Source organism: Natrix helvetica (assembly GCF_964273705.1).
Source record: "Natrix helvetica genome assembly, chromosome: 7".
Lineage (NCBI taxonomy): Eukaryota > Metazoa > Chordata > Lepidosauria > Squamata > Natricidae > Natrix > Natrix helvetica.
The window spans coordinates 52,554,034-52,574,326 of NC_138558.1; the positions used below are offsets into that span (position 1 = coordinate 52,554,034).

Here is a 20,293-nt window from a genome sequence, read left to right on the forward strand (position 1 = left end):
CACCTGCTTGAAATTGACTATATTCTTAGATCCAACCTTAATAATTCTTAGCTCTTGATTAGAACCTTATTAAATATCTATCAGTCTTCGGCTGTAAATCTAACTGTAGATTACTGATAGGTAGTAATTTCACTTTCTTGATATTTGTATAAGAACATATATTGTTTTTAAAATAGTAAAGTATACCTTTCCTGTTCAAAGAACATTTCTCTCTCTCTCAGGACAGTGACAACCTGTGGTGGGATGCCTTTGCGACAGAGTTTTTTGAAGATGATGCAACCTTAACACTTTCCTTTTGTTTGGAAGATGGACCAAAGCGATACAGTAAGGGAAATATATATTTTAATATTCCAGTGATGAAGTGAGGAGAGATGTAAAGTCCTCCTTCAACTGTGGGTTTTATTGATTATGAAACTTTTCTTCTGACCAAATTTAGAGGTTAAAGTAAAAATGAAATGAAATGATCCCTTCCAAGCATCCGAGAGTAAACTTCATATATGGCATTTATTTGGAAAGCTGAACTGGAGATTGATACAACATTATGGGCAGGCAGATAATGTGAAAAGAAAGGCTCCTGGTCTATTTCTGATACAAATAAAAGAAAGAAGAAAAGCCTGTAAATGGGAGGGAGCGGTCATAGATTGTTTCCCAGAATATTTCCATGAGCCCAACTCTTTTTAAAAGAGAGTTTCAGTTGCAGAATTTTTATATTATACTGTGTAATCTTATGGTTCTTTTGCTGCATTCTCATCCAGTTCTCAAATAATGGCAAATTATGACTTGCTTGATGCAAAGGAAAAAAGATATCCCTGATGCAGTTAACTACACAAGTGTTTTATGCTTCTGAGTAGTTCTTCTGTTATGGTTTTCAAGAGTCAATTCAATGATTACTCATCGTATTAAAAAATAGGAACATTTTTGTATACTTATAAAGCCTTTAGTCTTAAAGCAGGATTCCCTTCCAGCTTGTTTGTCCATTTGACATACCTGAAGCTATTCCAGAATCACTTTCCTGTCTGGGTTTCTGAAATGAAGGGAGATCCTTAGCAGACCTTAAATCATTCAATTATTATTTACTGACATGACATGATTTGCTCTTGCCTTATGATAGGCCAGCCATCTCTACTTTCGAACATTTTCCTATTACATGGCAAAAGAAGGAGAATTATCCACATCACATAAATAACTTGTGAAGTTTATTCACACAAAACAGCCACCAATTTGGAGATCTTTAAAAGAAATTTGAATCAATTCCTAGAGGAAGGTGTGTTGAGGGCTATCAGTTGTAGATTCCAGATCGGGGGTGGCATAGTTCAAAATATCAGTTTTGAGAGAACAGTGGTGGGAAAATGATACATCTTGACAAACTTGAACATTGGGCACTATCTAATAAAATGAAATTCAATGGTGAAAAGAGTAAGGTTCTACATTTAGGCAACAAAAACAGAATGCACAGGTACAGTATAGATGGTGCCTTGCTCAGTAGTAGTAACTGTGAAAGGGATCTTGGAATCCTAGTGGACAACCATTTAAATATGAGCCAGCAGTGTGCAACAGCAGCCAAAAAAGCCAACACAGTTCTAGGCTGCATAAATAGAGGGATAGAATCAAGATCACGTGAAGTGTTAATACCACTTTATAATGCCTTGGTAAGGGCACACTTGGAATACTGCATTCAGTTCTGGTCGCCACGATGTAAAAAAAATGTGGAGACTCTAGAAAGAGTGCTGAGAAGAGCAACAAAGATAATTAGGGGACTGGAGACTAAAACATATGAAGAACGGTTGCAGGAATTGGGTATGTCTAGTTTAATAGAAAGAAGGACTAGGGGAGACATGATAGCAGTGTTCCAATATCTCAGGGGTTGCCACAAAGAAGAGGGAGTCAAACTATTCTCCAAGGCACCTGAGGGTAGAACAAGAAGCAATGGGTGGAAACTAATCAAGGAGAGAAGCAACTTAGAACTGAGGAGAAATTTCCTGACAGTTAGAACAATTAATCAGTGGAACAGGTTGCCTCCAGAAGTTGTGAATGCCCCAACACTGGAAGTCTTTAAGAAAATGTTGGATAGCCATCTGTCTGAAACAGTATAGGGTTTCCTGCCTAGGCAGGGGGTTGGACTAGAAGACCTCCAAGGTCCCTTCCAACTCTACTATTGTATTGTATTGCATCTTGTGGGGGTGGAGAGGACTTTCTGGAAGTAAGATAGACACCTTTTTTGCAGGCAGGTTTGAGATAAGTCCCATGTTTTCCAAGAATTGCATGCTAACTGTATAGCTTCCTCTTTGAACCGATATCTATTATTGGACAAAGTTATTGTGAGTTTCTGCCGCTCATTTTTTGGCCCCACTATGTGACAAAATGATTATCTCATTTCCTTTTGTTCTTCAAAAGAAAATTACATTTACCAAAAGTAATAAATTGTTCCTGTTTCCAAGCATAGGCTAAGTCCCAATAATTAAACTTCACTCAATAATTATCCTATGGCAGAATAATTCTGCCTTTTTCACATTCTGAAGTTAGCTTCTTTATGTTCTCAATTATCCTGCTTGCTCTCATTTTTTTTTGCCATGTCTAGAAATAATTGCTCTGCCATCTCTGGCGTGTATTAAGCTGATGCCTTTAAATGTCATAAAGGAAAAAGAACTTTTTTCCAGTCCTTTTTTTGTTTGTTTTAGCAGTTGCATTTTGCAGTAATCAAATGAAAAAAACCAGCCATTTTGCTTATTTCTCTAAAACTGAATCCTCCCACCCATCCAAATCTGATCAAGCTAAGGCAGTCTTTCTCAACCTTTAGCAACTTTTTAAAAGGGTAGATTTTAGTTTCCAGAGTTGGGAGTTAAACTGCCTTGAGACAAAAGCCCAAGGTTACTGGTTCCCAATCCTGCACTCCTATAGAACATATGCTGATCTCTTCTTTAATTATGAATAGTAAGCTTCTACGCCTTTCAGCTTTAAGACCCAAAGTGGTAACAAAATATTCAAGAAATCAAATTATCAGAACAGATTGATGAGTGAATAAAGTGTCCATAAGTGTTTTGTACTAACAACATTAACACTTTTCTCTTAATTACTGGAGAAAATGCCATTATCAGTGTTCCCCCCCGCCATCCCAGAGACTCTGGAAAAAACAGAATTTTCATATTCTGGAATCACCAAGGGAAGGAGGTACAATATTTGCATTATGGAAGGAGAGAGGCAAGTCGTTCCAGAGGGGGAGGGAGAAGGATTGCTCCCACCTCCCTTAATCTTCCAGCAAGCAGGAATTGGTACCATGTCATTCACTTCAATGGAATTGGGTTGGGTAGGGCTGGCATATGTCTCTAACATACCCAGGTCCCAAGCCATAGAGGGCCTTATAGATAATAACCACTACCTTGCATTTCACATGCAAGCAAACTAGCAATGAGCATAACTCTTGCAAAACAGTGCAAGAGTTATGACTTGCCTATAAGGACTGCTCCTTTGACCAGGCACGCCATTGCATTTTACATGGCTTATACTGCAGTGATGGCGAACCTTTTTGGGCTCGTGTGCCAAAAGCGGGGAGAGCGCAGGGGGGTCATGCAGGGGCGTGCCACACCCATAATGCTTTGCGCACGACCCCAATGCGCATGAGTGCACGACCAGCACTCCCCCCCATTTTTGGTGTGCTTTTTTTGCCCTCCCCAGGCTCAGGCTTTATAGGAGCCTGGGGAGGGTGAAAACAGTCTCCCCACTCCCCGGAGACCCTCCAGAGGCTTCAGGAGCTTCTCTGAAGCCTCCGGAACATGAAAAACGGGCCCTACGGGCAAACCGGAAGTTCAGGAATGGACTTCTGGTTTGCTTATAGGGCTGCTTTTACAGAATTTCTTTAGTATAGTTATATTTTTGGCACCAGCTGCTGTTAATAAATAAAGATAGGCCTCCTCCCTTCTTTTTACGTGATGTTTCTGCAATTCTGTCTGCCCTCTGTATCCGAAACCCTGGGGTATGCAAGCTGCTATCATCAATTGACTCATTTAGCTAGGTTTCAGTAAAGCAGAGAGCTGCTGAGTTGTAAAAGTCAGAGTTGCATCTGTTTAAAAGAAGTATTTCACCCATCTTATTAGCAAGTCAGAAAGAGTGATGGGAGAGGGGTTTTTATCCCATTTTTCCTTAGTCTATTCAAAATCCCTGTTCACTTACTCCTTGGCCTCCTTGGTGTCTTCTCCATTTGTTTTTGTTTACCCATTGTTCAGAAGAAATTGCTTCTTCCTGTGTTAGAATCTCTTCTGCATTTGTAAGGGGGGGGTGAAGTCACAGAAAGCTGCCCATTAAAGAAACATTGCTTGATACTTAGTAGTTGGCCTCTTGAGCATGAAATCCATAGTGAATCACAGAGAATGATAAAAAACAGAACTATCAGAGAACATTTCACCAAGGCTGCCATTGTCGGTGCCATCTTGTATCATTTATATAATTCAGTCATTTTCCAGTTATGTCATGAGGTAGATGATGTCACCCCCCCCCCTGTGTTTGCATATTTTTCTGATTACTTTTGCTAAGTTTGTTTGCTTCTCTGGTGGATAATAGGTGCCTATTGTTAAGAAATAATGATTGCGTTCTGTACCTAAGAGAAAATATATTACCATTCCCCCCAATTCCAATGTGGACTAAGGATCCCTACATTGTCTTCTTTTGAATTCATGAATCACTAAGGGCACTTTTATTTCTTTAACTAGGCATCCCATTTTTCCTGCAAGAGCTTAAAGTAAGAACAGCAGAGTAAATAGCCCAAAGTCATCCAATGAGTTTTAGTGACGAAGCTCTCTCTGCTTCTAATCCAGCACTTTAATCATTGTACTACACTGCTTCTACTAGTGTAGAGGAAGAGGGAACGGCCTTGAAGGACAGGAGAAGATCTGCTACCAGAGCAATAGTCAGGTAAGCAGGGCTTCAATCCAGGCCAAGAAACTAATTTGAGAAAATGTCTCAGACAGGCTCTTCTGTAGTTCTCCCAAAGATAAACGGAGGGAGGGGGAAGCACATTCTCACTTACAATAATATTTGTAGCTTGGTTTGTACTATGGGGTCCTTGGTGCTCTCAAAGCTTGATTGTTACCAAATTAGGTAACATCATCACTGCTAGAAGGGAGTGAGGTCTGCTGTCTTTTTATATAGTAATGGCTTGCCCTATTGGTGTTGCTGAGAGTGTTCTTGTTGGTTCCTTGACTAGGCTGTTGTTTATTTATTGAATCAGAGAAACTCACTCCTTTCTAGCACTGATGATATTACCTAGTTGGATAATGAAATGCCTGCAAGGAAACAACCAAGCTCAGAGAGTATCCAGGACCACAAGATTCTGTCATATTTATTTATTCATTCCTTTTATTTATTCACTTGCCTACTTACTTATTTACCACCCATTTCACCGGAGGTGATTTTAGGCAGCTTATCTGTTTTAAGCTGTTACGATAAAAATAGTCCTGTCCTATATGGTATTGGTTTCTTTGTATGGTCTACCTTGAAGGGTTTTCATCAGTCATGTAAGTCTGAATGTGCTTCTGCCTTCCTTCCCCTTATCTTCATGTTGTTGCAGAAAATGACAGGACTTAGACGTCTCGGGATCAAAGAGAAGTTTATTGGCAGCCAGGTTCAGAAAAGCTAGTCAAAGGCTGGCATGCAACTTCTGAACAACCCTTCTCATGGAAGCACACATTCTTATACGTTCTCAAAAGCAGCGCAACACGGAAACACTTAACCCATTTCTTTTTTTTAATATACTTTTTTTATTTTTTATTTTCAAAACAGAAAGAATCCTCCTTCTTTACATACTGTAGAAAGTGTATCAATTGGTTACAAAAGACTTTCGTGTATCTCTTCCACAGTCATCAACCATAATTCATATTAACTCAAGTATTTTAACTTTATATTGATTGTGACCATTTCCCCCTCCATGTTTATACTTTATATACAGGATTTATAGCTTTAGTTGATCTGGGTTCTCGTTTTCTGAGATTTACGCCACCCACTGCACCTTCTTCTTTATCAATTCCACCTACAGCACCTTCAATTTTTTCAATCTCAATTATGGGTGCCTCCAGTAGTTGTACCAATAGTTCTTTTCCAGTTTTCTCAGCCATTTCTCTAAAGTGTCCTACATAGAAAGCTTCTGCCTTATCGATCGTGTCTATTCTGTATCTTTGTCCTTGCCATACAAATAATAGAGCTTCCGGTATGAGCCATCTATAATTAACACCTTTTTTAATCAGAACCTTGGTCAAAAATTGATATTCTCTTCTCTTTCACTTTTCTCGGAATTTGTTTTAGAACTACAATCTCCTTGCCTTTATATTCTAATTTTCTATCTCTCCTTTTCTGTAATATTTGTAGTTTAGTTGCTTTCTTAGTAAATCTTACATGGACTTTCCTTGGAAGGGAATTTCTCATGGCATATCTTGTATATACTCGGAACGCTTCATCTATGCTATCCATCATCTTCTCTTGGGATATCCCTAATACATTTATCAAAATTTCACATATTATTTGTACTAGGTTCTCTCTTCTTCTATGTTTTGAAATCTTAAGAAAAATTCAGACCTATCCATCTCCCATCCTAATATTCCACTACTCTCCCTTTCCATGTCACTCAATTTACTGTCAAACTCCTCAACCTTCTTTTCTTCTTCTTGAACCTTTTCTTCAATTTTTTGGATTCTGTCCTTGTATTTCATCATCCAATGTTGCATATCTTCTATTTTCCCTTCTGTTTTAGCTGTTTTTTTCTATGCTTTCAGTTCGTTGCTCTATTGTCTCTTTTTTCTATACTCTCAGTCTTCTTTACAATGGTATCTAACTTTTCATTCTTGCAATCATCACCTGTTTGTAATTTCTGTATCGCTTGCATAATTGCCTCTAAGGTTACTTCCTTCTCTTTTTCTTGTTGAAGCATCGACTGTATTGATCTTTGTCCTCCTGCAGGTGAGGAGGCAGGGGTTGTTGTACAACCAACAGGTGTTATCTTTCTGCTATCTTCTAAATTTTTTCTTTTGTGTTTTAGTCCAATTAGTCTAATTAGTATCACAAAGATTTAAGCATTAGCTTATAAAAGTACAAAGTTATAGATAGAATGAAAGGAGAAAAAAAGAGAGAAGAAAGAGAAAAAAGAAGATCTCTTACTTAAAAAGAAAAGTAAAAGAGAGAAAAGAGAGAGAGAGAAAAAGAAAAATACTTCAGTCCAATTTACTCAAATTTTAGAGCAAGCCATCCATTTATCTCCAATATCTTCAAAGGGAAAAGAGAGCAAAGAAAAATCAAGAGTCAATACTTCAAAAGCTTCCCCCCCCAAAAAAAGAAGTCAAGGAGCCAAGGAAGAAAAAAAAATTCACCACCTCCCCAGCAAGATAATATATGCACTGCCACAAAGCTAGAAAAAAAAAGATTCAAAGTCTACCTCCCTTCTGCGCACCATCTTAATTCACCTAGCATGCTCCCACACCCCCCCTGCAATGTCAGAAGCCACGTGCCACCTTTGTTTGCCTGCCGTGCCCTCCCAACGCTTGGATTCCCAGTCCACTTTTCCATTGGCCATGGATCCTTTTTCAATTAGAGCTAGAATCGGGTGGGGGGGTGGGTCATATGCGCTCAGAAATGATGTGAAAGATTTGTCTGTGATTTATTTATTCAATTTACATGCCATCTATCTTAGTATCCTAGGTCATTCTTGGTGGCTTACAATGGCATGAATTCGAATAACTCCTTTTACATGAGGCCTTACCCATCAAATATGTTTGCAAATGTGAAAGGGACTGTATTTAATCATGAACCAGATGAAAAGCATGAAAACATTTGCATCTTTGCAATTCAAAAGACCCTTAGCTTTATATTGCATTTTATAAACTGGCCAGCTACCTATATGCCATAGATTGGTGGATCAGTCAAACTGCCTGGTAGGTGTCAGGCCAGAGTGGCAATGGCATCCCCTCCAAGCTGTGCCTCCCCACATTTCCTCACAACACCAGATGCCACACACCACATCCGTTCACCTTCCGTGCCACCCCGCAACACCAGAAACCGTGTGCCACCTCCATTTTTCTGCTGTGTCCCTCCGCAACACTAGAAGCTGCACTGGCCTTGCTCCTCCCCACCTTTTGTTGGAGCTGATTTGAGTTGTGAACCTAGCTGTTTTCTTTGTCCTCCCAACACACACTCACCTATCTGCCCCCTCCAAAGTGGCTCTAGCTACTCCCGTCACCACTTCCCCTCCCCTCTAGAATAGACAGATCCGCAAAGCCCTGAGCAGCAGAATGTTTTTGAACTTAAAAATAAATCTTGCTCCTCACACTGCCCCCCAACAGCCCCTGCAATTGCCCATCACCAATCACATGCTACCACTGCAGCATCATTGCTTCTGCCTGCCACCTGTTTGGCTGTGGGGTATTTGTCCCCATGCAGCCAAAGGCCCAGGTCGAACGATGTCTGGGCTAATGAGAAGGGATGAAGGGCCAGGAGCAGAGAGCCAGGAGAGGAGTCAAGCTAGATGTAAATGGTCTGAGGTGGGTAGCTGGGGTTAAAGAAGGCATAGCCAAAGGCCCATGCCTAAACATTCTTTTCTATACAAGGAAGCAGTTGCAAAGCTTCCTCAGTTTCACTAGTTTTTACATTTCATCCCAGCCTTTGCCCAAATAGCACTGCCAATCACGAATCTTTTAAAAACCAAAGGAACCACTAAAGTTAAACCAAGCCAACTGCTGAAATGAACAATGGAATGCTAAGCCACTTTCAAGATACTGAAATGCCTTTTTCACAGAGCCGGTGCTGAAGCACCTTAATTCGGACAAGACATTCATCATTCAGGCAAGTTATGATCCAGGTCATAAGATCAAGGCAAGGCAAGCCTTTAGAGAGTCCTTTCTTACTCTCAATAAGTGTTGAACAAATGGCCCTCCACGATCAGTAAGGCTCCACCCCTTGCTACCCTGAAGACAGCAAACATGTCTATGTCACTAGAAATGGACAAAGTGTGTGTTTATGAAACTAAGAGGAAAAGAAAAACTGTGATAGATGCAAATGAAGGCACTTTGATCCAGTGGATTAGAACTTAAGAGCAGATGTAGAGAAGAGAAGACATAAATTTAGATGAAGGAAAGGACTAAAATATATCCCAGAAGGTATAAATTGTTGTCATCAAGTTGTGTTAATCCAGAGCACATTACAGGAAACATATTTTGGTTATGCTGGTCTATGACCGTAATAAAGATTTGATGATAAATGTTTGGGGCAGAACATGCTATGTTCTGGATAAATACAATCCAGAGGAAAATTTGTTCTGCTGCATGGCCTAAATTGATGGGTAGAAAGGAGGTAAAAAGGGGTTGGGTCACATGATGACCCAGGAATAGAAATAGTGTTAGCACTTAGACTTATATACTACTTCACAATGCTTTACAGCCCTCTCTAAGAATCAGCATATTTCTCCCAATAATCTGAGTCTTCATTTTATTGACCTTGGAAGAATGGAATGCTAAGTCAACATTGAACCAATGAGAATCAAATTGCTGGCAGTCAGCAGAATTAGCTAACAATACTGTATTCTAACCACTGCGCCACCACAGCTCTTTTGAATGATCAGATATGGTGACTATTCCTAACCATTTGGTCAGAGAATGGTTTCTTTGTTTCGGCTATGTGACTTAAGGCTTTATTGATGTATAAACATGGAAGAGGAATGGATGGAATAGCATTGCTGATTGTGCTATTTATGATTAGAAATTGAGCAAAGGATAAAAGGATGATGAGAGGATGCAGAACAGCATTTTTTTTAGTAGGATATGTATTTGGTGGCCCTTTGTTTATGGAATTTATTACCCATCCTGAGTCCAAAAGATTTCAAAACGATGAACAACCTTGGCTATTTTAAATAAAGCCATCATATCAGGACCAAAATGAGGCAACCACTAAAACAGATAGCAGGGAAAATTTACTGCCATTTTTGTTGTCAGATGGCCATGCGATAATACAAGTTAAAAGAGAATGAGCAGCAGTTAAGCTGTGTCTCATTGTTCCAAAACTGACAATCCACTTCAATTCTGTTGGGCTACCAGATCTGCGTAATCACTATAATAGCAGGAAAGAAAGACCCGAGGAGAGGAGATGGTTCTGTGCGAGCGCGCATGTGTACAGCTCTATAACATACAGAAATGGACCTATGCATGCATACTCACCCACCCGTTGCAGGTGCAAGTGGAGTTACGCACATGCATGCATGCTACTTCTGCAGCCTGGTTTTGAAAAAGCCTACTCTAGACTATCATCTAGTGCAGGGGTGTCCAAACTTGGGAACTTTAAGACTTGTGGACTTAAACTCCCAGAATTCCCCAGCCAGCATGGCTGGCTGGGGAATTCTGGGAGTTGAAGTCCACAAGTCTTAAAGTTCCCAAGTTTGGACACCCCTGATCTAGTGGTTATCTAGATTGGTGCAGTTCAGATCTAGCAGCCCTAATCTCAGTATTCCAAGTAATGCACGTATAGCAAACAAAACTCTGAAACAGGTATTCCTCAAAGAATAGTTTTATCATATTGGCACAGTTCTGGTGAAAGCCAACTCTGAAGGTTCCCATGGTTTTCACTTAATTAAAAGTAAATTTTTCCCCTTCCCCAAACATGGTCCAATTAAGGTGCCATCCGGTTACCTGGTAACGTCACTCCTCCTCTCCCTCTGATCGGGTATGAGAATGTCCATAGTTTCCAGGGGATCTTCATGACTGGAGACTTATCTGAACCCAGGCTGAAGTAAACCAACTTAATCTATCATTTAGATACTGAATATGTTTGGAAAAGAAAACAAAAATACCCCAAAGTGGGAAACAAATATATATCGCTTTCTCATAAGCAGTTCTTTCTGCCTGATTTATTATATTATTTACATTATAAGAGCTAAAGCATCTAACCTTTAAAAGTTCCCACAAGGAGAAAGATGAGTTTCACTCCTGGTTACATGTGCTTTACTTCTTTAGCAGCAAATATCAAATTCCATATGCAGTAGACTCCTTTTACAAATAAGAAAGAGATTACAGTGCTATTAGTTCAATTTGGAATGCAAGACATCGTGAGTTGCTCTAGAATACTTAATGAGTAGATTTAGATATTAAGTATCTATTATATCCTATTAGTCATACTGGCAGTTTGCATGCTGTTTCTAAACATATTCAGGGAAGGAGGGAGGGAGGGAGGAAGATAGATCATGGCATTTTCCTTCTTTCTGGAAAAATGAAATAGAACATTTCAAACTAACAAGAATTTGTTTTCTTTTTTCTGCCATGATATGGTAAACAGGGAAGCTTTTTTCTTGAGGTAAAAAAAAATTAAAATTGTATGATTGTCTTAAATATTACATGAGTAAAGTGTCAGGGGAAAAAATGCCCTGGGGAAATCTGAGATCAATGGACCGAGGCTGATTCCCTTCCGCATATCTTTTGAGATATTAAAAAATAAAATAAAAGTCTTTGACAAGTATATTCTAATTAATAAACAAACTTTAATACGAAAAATAAAAAAGTAAATGAAACAGAAATAACTAATGGTTACATTTTGATAATGAAAGCTCCGTCTGCCAAGTTGGCAGCCGAACAAAGAAGAAAAGAATTTTTGGAATGTGTAACGCATGCGCAATAAATCACTTTCAGATAAGAACTTTTTGTTTTATGACCTGCGCAATAAAGCTTTCTTAGTTTAACTCTTGAGTGTCAGTTTAGGCAGTTCAGGCCTAGCAAACTTTTTAACATCGTGACACCCCTTCTTTTGCTAGTCTGGGCTGACGTCATCAAATCATCAGTTAAGGCACATCTTCTTTCGCAGATACTCGTGTTGATTTGCGGCAAGTGGTTTGTTAAGCATGTCTGCGATCTGATCATGTGTAGAAACATATTGCAATTTAACAAAACCTTGCTTAACTAATTGCTTTGTGTTTTGATAACGAATGTCAATGTGTCTGGACCTAGAACCCGTGAAATGTGACTCAGAAATATAAACCACAGATACATTATCTTCCATCACGGTGATTGGTCGAATCGGACGTGTCCAGATATCTGTGATCAAAGCATCAAACCACGTTAGAGAATTACAAGCATCTGAAACACAAGCATATTCAGCTTCAGTAGATGAACATGAAACAAAACTCTGTTTTCTCACTTGCCAGTAAACAGGACAACCATTTAGGAACATCATGTAACCAGAAGTGCTTTTGCGTGACTTCTTGTCGCTCGCCCAGTCGGAATCAGAAAAACAAATCAGCTTTGGTTGATCAGTGTGTGTTGGTTCTAGCAATAACTTCATGTGTTTATGTGTTTCAGGTATTTCAACAACTTCTTAATGCATGACCAATGAAATTGTGTTGCCTTACCTACGTGTCGTGATAAAAGATTAACACTAAGTGCGATGTCAGGTCTGGTCCAACTACTAATGTATAATAGTGAACCAATGACTGAACGATAAAGTGTTTGATCCTCGAACTCAGGACTTGGTTCATGTGTTAAGTTGTGAAAATCTGTTTGCATGGGTGTCTTTGTTGTGCTAGCATCTTTCATGTTGCAATGATGTAGAATGTGGTCAATTTTCTCCTCTTGTGAAAGACTAAACCCCTTCTGTGTCTTTTCAATTTGAACACCTAAATAAGTGCTAATGTGTCCTAAAGATTTTAGTGTGAAGTATCTCTGCAAACTTTTGGCAAAAATCTCACTCATTTTCTTATTTGGACCAATATAAACAATATCATCAACATAAACAAGAATTATCTCATATGCATTGTTAGATCTTTTTGTGAACACACATTCATCAGTTTCGGACTTAATAAAGCCCATTGAATTTAGTTTGTCAGTAAGACATAAATACCACATTAAACCTGACTGTTTCAGACCATAAAGACTTTTGTTCAGGAACCAGGTATCCCCTTCTTGCTTTCGGAATCCTGGAGGGCTTCTCACGTAGATCTCTTCATCTAGGTCTGCATGTAGATAAGCTGTGTCCACATCAAATTGAAAAACTTCTAAACCAAGAATAGTTGCAGTGGTTAAGGCAATTTTTACGCTTTCAGTTCTCACTGTTGGTGAGTAAGTGTTTGTGTAGTCCTCAGGATAACGTTGAGCGAAACCCTGAGCTACAAGTCTGGCTTTGTATAAAGACTCACCATTTGGTTTCTTCTTGATTCTGTAGACCCATCGGGTGCCAATGACTTTCTTGTTTGCTGGAGGTTTTGCAGGTGTGAATACATTAAGTTTCTTTAAACTGTCCATTTCATCCTGCATTGCATCATACCACTTGTCTTGTTCTGAATCAGGAAGCTGTTTGATTTGTGTGAATGTCTCTGGAGGAAGAGTAACGTTGCAAATCAAAGGTAATGGTGACTTTGTCAGTTGCCATGAATAACGTTGTGGAGGGATTCCTTTTGTGGCCCTCTTGGAGCGTCTAGGAGCAACAGTCCAGTCTTCTTCTTCTTCATCATCATCCTCGTCCTCACGTTCGTCGCTAGCATCAGCATCCGCGGCTTGCGAAGACGGAACATCAGGTTGTGAAGAACTGGTAGAAGGAATATCTGCCTGCGACTTGTCATCAGGCTGCGTGGCATCTGGAACACCATCTCTAGGAAAATAAACTTCAGGATCATTGGAATGAATCCTGGACCAGTCAATGTCTTCCTCAAAATTAGCAGATTGTGAAATGACAATCACATGTTTAGTATCAATGAATTTGAACCATTTTGAATTATCATCAATACCCATAAATCTCAGTCTCTTTGCTACTATACCTCCCTTTCTTCTTTGACTTAAGGGAGTGTTCACCATAGCATATGAACCAAAAATATGGAGGTTCTTGAGATCAGGCTTGTAGCCATACAGCATGTAGAAAGGAGTTTGATTGATTACACTGCTCCAAGTACGGTTGACAATGTAATTTGCATATTTGATTGTTTCACCCCAGTATGCATTACTGAGATTGGCATCTTCTAGAAGACAATGCATCATGGTTTGTAGAACCCCTTGTCTTCTTTCTACGACTCCGTTATGAGCCAGTGTATATGGAGCAGATGTCTGATGAAGAATTCCATTCTTACGCATCCAGTCCTGGAAACGCTGAGACATGAATTCTGCACCACGGTCACTCTGGATTCTGGCGATGCGAACTTGGTATTGTGTAGAAACAAACGCTGCAAAGTCTTTAAAGATCTGAAAGGTCTCAGATTTCTCTCTCATAGGATATACAAATCCATATCTAGAATGATTATCTACAATTGTTAAAAAATACTTTCTGCCACCAAGTGTTGGTGGGAAAGGACCCACTATGTCAGTGTGTACCAAATCAAAAATGCGTGTTGACTGGCGTGTAGCGTGTTTTGGAATTGCAGCCGCCTTGGATTTAGCCTTTTTGCAAACCGCACAATCCAAAAACACCTTACACCCCTTTAGATCCAAACCTTTTGCGAACTCCGGCATCTTTCTAAGAACACGGAAACTGGCATGCCCCAATCTTCTGTGCCACTTGTGAATACACCTGGAATGCAAAGGTTTACCAGTTAGTGAATTCTCAACATTAACAGTTTCATGAGGACCCTCAGGCTTGCTCTGAGCAATCTGTTTCTGTTTTCTTTGTTTGTTGGCTTTAGGAGCCTTTGGCACAGTAACGTTTTCTCTCTCTGGGACAACTCTCTCTGGGTCTGCGTTGTGCCTTTTTGGAGTTTGCATACTTGCCTGTGCTTGCCCTTTAGGCTTTGGCTTTAAGTAATAAACACCACCAATCAGCATGGTTTCAGCAACAATATCTCCATCTTTAACTAAGTAACTTGCTTTTACGAGGTGGTGAACCTGGAACTTTAACTCTCTAGACAAGTGACTTTGACTAAGCAAATTACTGGTTGCTGAAGGTATGTAATAAACATCAGGGATGTGTGTATCGAGCTCTTCAATGTAAACAGTTCCTTTTCCCATAACCTTGCAAGTGTGGTTGGTGAAGGAATACAGTTCTCGATACTCGGGCTCTGGTTCGCCCATCTCTGTGAAAAGTTCCCTTCTGTGGGTAACGTGCACAGCTGCTCCACTATCTAAAGTCCGCAAAAGACGTCTGTCGAACTTTGGATCAGGTTGTGGAACGTTGGTTATGGCCAGTGTCACAAGTGGAGCTTGTGAATCACGCCTTGGACCACGATGACCTTGTCTTCCGCCTCTACCTCTGCCTCTGGAATCTGTTCCTCTGGGCTGGTACGTGGCGGGAGCTGGAACTCGTTGGGGACAATCCCGGGTGTCATGTCCCACACGGTTGCAGGTGTAGCATTTTGGCATCCTTGGAGCGTAGCCTCTTCCTCGGAAGGGACGTCTGGCTGGAGCCTTTGATGCTGGAGGCCGTTGCAGATGTGGTGTAGCTAACCTGATAGCTTCGTCTTCCACTAAAAGTCTGCAAACGTGGTTAACTGTGCGTTGAGCAATAGGCATGTAGTTAATCTTTGCAACAGCATCTTTCCATTCATAATTCAATGAGTTAATGATGATGCTAATCATTTGGATATCATCGATTACATGGCCATTTTGTCTCAATTCACTTCTCATTCTTTTCAGTTTGGTCAAATGTCCACCAATTCGTTCACCAGGTTTCAACTTCGAACCATGGAACTCGGACATGAGCAAACATGAGGATTCAATTGAAACGGGCCTGTAGCAATCTTCCAAAATAGCCCATATTTCTTGGGCAGTTGCATCAGGTGGAAAGATACCTTGGATCTCAATTTCCATTGACATGAGTAAAGTCGTGATTGCTCTGTTTTCGAGGTCTCTCATTGCAGGCGTCCAGGGCTGAGGGGGAGGATTAAAAACCATGGAATGTGTGCCTTCTCTTCGAAGCAAGAGCGCAATTTCACTGACCCAGGCCTTATAATTCTCTCCTGACTCCTTTAATTTGGACTCACCAGTCAAGGGGGTGACTGTGAATACCTGCTGAGGAATGTGCATCGGAACAATTTGTTGCTCTGGTTGCAAATCTGGTTGTTGAACCAGGGGATGCTGGGGTTGCATCATTGGCCTTTGCGTGGCAACATCAAATTGGCTTCCTCGAATTCGCCTTTGGCTTTGCCCTTTTCCATCTAGGGAGGATTCGACACCGCCAGGGGGTGTTGAAGACTTAACCTTTGGGGGCAAAGTTTGGGCTTCTGTAAAACTCATAGACAGATCTCTAAAAATCTGGTCCAACTGCTTCATCTTTTGCTGTAATAATTTTTCTCCGCCAGCAGATGGCAGTGCAGCTTCACTTCGTGGCTGCCTCACCTTTCTATACGTATGCGGAAGTTCAGTTGACTCAAAGGGACCACGTGACCTCGGTGACGTGTACATGTCTCTTTGTTCTAATTGACCAATGAACTCTGTGGGGTGTGTCTTAGGCTGTTGTTTTGAAGACAAGATGGCGTCCTCAGACATTTTGGGAATGGGGGAGCTTCTCCTACTTCGCCTTATCTCCTCAAAGCACACTCTCGCGTCCCTAGCATATTTTTCGAAACGTTCTATTTGATCAAGATAGCTTTGCATTTCTTGCTCATCATCTGGGGAGATTTCATAAAATCTGCTTTCTGCGTGGGAGGATTTTTTTTTAGCTGGCCATTCATCAATTGTTTGATAATCTGCGAGGTTCTGGGAATGGAGTGGCTCTGGCAGAGTGGGAAGTTTTGGCTTGGCCCCCAAAAATTCATAATCTCCTGGAGATATTTTAGAAGGAGGAACCACTGACCTCGTTTCGTGGATGTCGCGTCCTGTAGCTCCTTCCCCCACATCTGGCTCGGCACTTTGTTGCTCCTGGAATTCGTTTGAAGGTTTTTGCTTCTCTGTGTCCGAGGGAGCCTCCTTGTCAGAGGAAGCTGATTCATCTGTGCTCGCCCCATCTTTCTTTTCCTTTTTTTCTTTTTCTCCGACATTGCTAATTAGGCTTAGTCGGTTATCTTTAGATAGCATGAAGGGAAAATGCAGCCATAAATTGTAGCCATTTCAGCTGCCAAGTTGTCGACCAAACTCTGCATACCAAGTTGTCAGGGGAAAAAATGCCCTGGGGAAATCTGAGATCAATGGACCGAGGCTGATTCCCTTCCGCATATCTTTTGAGATATTAAAAAATAAAATAAAAGTCTTTGACAAGTATATTCTAATTAATAAACAAACTTTAATACGAAAAATAAAAAAGTAAATGAAACAGAAATAACTAATGGTTACATTTTGATAATGAAAGCTCCGTCTGCCAAGTTGGCAGCCGAACAAAGAAGAAAAGAATTTTTGGAATGTGTAACGCATGCGCAATAAATCACTTTCAGATAAGAACTTTTTGTTTTATGACCTGCGCAATAAAGCTTTCTTAGTTTAACTCTTGAGTGTCAGTTTAGGCAGTTCAGGCCTAGCAAACTTTTTAACATCGTGACATAAAGTACCAAGACTACCTGCCTATACTCTCCAATTTCTAAGGGTATTTTCAAATGAACTCTTATATCCAGGGATTTGGATACAAAGCATTTATAAATATTTATACCCTAAGATGTATATTCTGTATATGCAGCCATGTTCCTTTTGGATCTTTGGCCTGCCACATTTCCACTATGCTGTCTCTATAGTGGGGAATTTGGCAGGGGGATAGTACGGAGTAGAATGTTATGTAGCCAAAATAAAATTCCTTTCTAGATTGCCAAGGTCATCCTTTGCCTTGGCACTTCTGCATCTGACTGAAACTGGATGGGTCCTTACCTCCTGCAATGCTCTGCGACTCCTCCGCGATGCTCCAGCTGTTTGGCGGAGTGTTGCGCAGGTGCCATGAGTGGAAGCGCCAAAAAGCTCAAATACAGTTAAGCGCGGGCAGGCAGGTGGGCCCTCTGGGCCACCATACCGGAACCGTACCTGGTGCTCCCGGCAGGCACTGGTATGCCCATACCAGGGTGCACCGGTCGTAACTGACCACTGGCCTTCCCCGACAAAGCCAAAAGCAAACCAACCCCTTAAATGGACAATGGACTGTCAGAAGGCATTTGAGAAATTAAAACAGCTCTTTGCCCAAGAGCCCATACTGCAACACTCCAACCCAGAACAGCAATTCATAATCCAGACAGATGCCAGTGATGTAGCTGTAGCAGCAATGCTATCGCAAAAGAACAAAGAAGGACACCTCTTGCCAAGCACTTATGTCTTCAAAAAATTCACCGCTACTGAAAGGAGGTGGCCCATTTGGGAGAAAGAACCGTAGGCAGCCAGGTGGGCCCTGCTCACTTGGAGACATTTCCAGGAAGAGGGAAATGTGCCGTTCGAGGTCTGGACTGACCATAAAAACCTCAAAGCCCCCAAAAGCCCTTGAAGACTGTCCCCAAAGCAAGTTCACTGGGCACAATACTTCTGAAGGTTCAAATTTGAACTGAAACACATCCCTGTATGGAAGAACTTATTGGCAGATGCCTTGTCAAGAAAAACACAGTACAATAAGAAGGAGAAGTGGTTCACCCCATCCTTTTCTTCTTCCCACAAAAAGGCGGCCCAAGTCACCAACCGAAGCCAGGATAAGCTGATGGCAGCGATGAAGTCGGTGCTGCCAGAAGACCCGTGGCTCAACAACAACAAGGACATCCTGACGATGAAAGATGGCGTAGCCTGGAAGGGATCCAAACTGTATGTTCCCATGAATTTGAGACTGGAAGTTCTACAATGAAGCCATGATGCAAAACTAGGAGGCCACTTTGGATTCCTAAAATCACTCCACCTTGCCAGATGCCAATTTTGGTGGACAAAAATGAAATTGGAAGTGGAAGATTACAAAAAGAGCTGTGCCACTTGGGCGACCATGAAAATATGACCAGGGAAGCCGCCTGTACTACTACAACAGGTGGCCAGCTCTAGCCAACCATGGGAAAAAATCGCAATGGACTTTATCATCGAACTCCCAGACAGCAGCAGAAATAGGGTAATCTGGACAGTCACTGATTTGTTTTCCACACAGGCCCATTTCATTGCTTGCTCAGAATTACCATCCACAAAGAAGTTAGCAAAAATGTTTGTTAAACACATTTACCGCCTGCATGGAGTGCCCAAGAGGATCATTTCAGACTGTGGAGTTCAGTTCACCACCAAGTTCTGGAGAGAGTTCCTGAGATCCAGTGGATCCACACAAGGACTGAGCTCAGCGTTTCATCTGAGCACAAACGGACAGCGGAGAGGACCAATGCGATGGTGGAACAATACATCCGGTGTTATGTGGACTATCAACAAGACAACTGGTTGGACTTGCTACTGTTTGCCGAAGTGACATACAACAACATGGTCCACAACAGCACTGGATTAACTTCTTTTCAAATTACCAGTGGCATGGAATTTGTTCCCACTCCTGAGCTGCCTAGAGAACCTCCCTCCTCCATGTCTCTGACTGAATGGATGGACACGCTAAAGAAAGGATGGGAAAATATGAAGAAAGTTCTAGTGGAAGAGGCAGAAGCCTACAAGAAGCAAGCTGATAAACACCGCTCGCTCCAACCCCCCTTCCGTGTGGGGGACAAAGTTTTCATATCTACCAAATACATAAGATTAAGAATGCCTAGCAAGAAATTTGGCCAAAAATTTCTAGGTCCATTCCCAATAGTGAAGATAATTAACCCAGTTACAGTTTAACTCAGTCTTCCCAGAATTCTAGAGAAAATGTACCCAGTATTTCATTGTAGCTTATTGAAGCCAGTATTTGGGTCCACCATAAGATCATCCACCCGGCCTCCCCCTCCTCCTGTACTGATAGAAGGGGAAACAAACTATGAAGTGAAAAAAATCTTAGTCTCCAGGCTGTATAGGGGTCACTTACAATATTTAGTACATTGGAAGGGGTACCCTTTGTCCATAGCTATGTGGGTGAAAAGCTGGAACCTAAAAGCTCATAAGTTAGGAAAGCAATTCCATGAAAAGTTTCCCGATAAACCAAAGGGTCTCCATGGGGGTGGGGAGAGGTGGTTAGTTCTGTTATGTTAACCCATACATTATTCTCTATTCAGGAAACATTTTTCTTCTGAGGAGAGGCCGCCTGTCAGGCCTGCAGCCATGTTCCTTTTGGATCTTTGGCCTGCCACACTTCTATTCTACTATGCTGTCTCTATAGTGGGGAATTTGGCAGGGGGATAGTACGGAGCAGAATATTATGTAGCCAAAATAAAATTCCTTTGTAGATTGCCAAGGTCATGCTTGGCACCTCTGCACCTGACCAGAACTGGATGGGTGCAACTGCCAGCATGGCAATGGAAGATTGGACCATGTGATGGACTTGTGAGTGTGGGAGCAAGATCATGAACTTTAAC

At 41.1% G+C, this 20,293-nt stretch overlaps 1 protein-coding gene across 2 annotated transcripts in view; it reads left to right on the forward strand.

The window, feature by feature from the left end:
* Positions 1-20,293, forward strand: part of LDB2 (LIM domain binding 2) — a 149,574-nt gene that overhangs the window by 46,859 nt on the left and 82,422 nt on the right. For both annotated transcript variants that reach the window (XM_081959421.1, XM_081959422.1), the window contains exon 2: positions 222-324. In XM_081959421.1, coding sequence (XP_081815547.1) covers positions 222-324 — 103 coding nt within the window. The remainder of the gene's footprint in view (positions 1-221; positions 325-20,293) is intronic.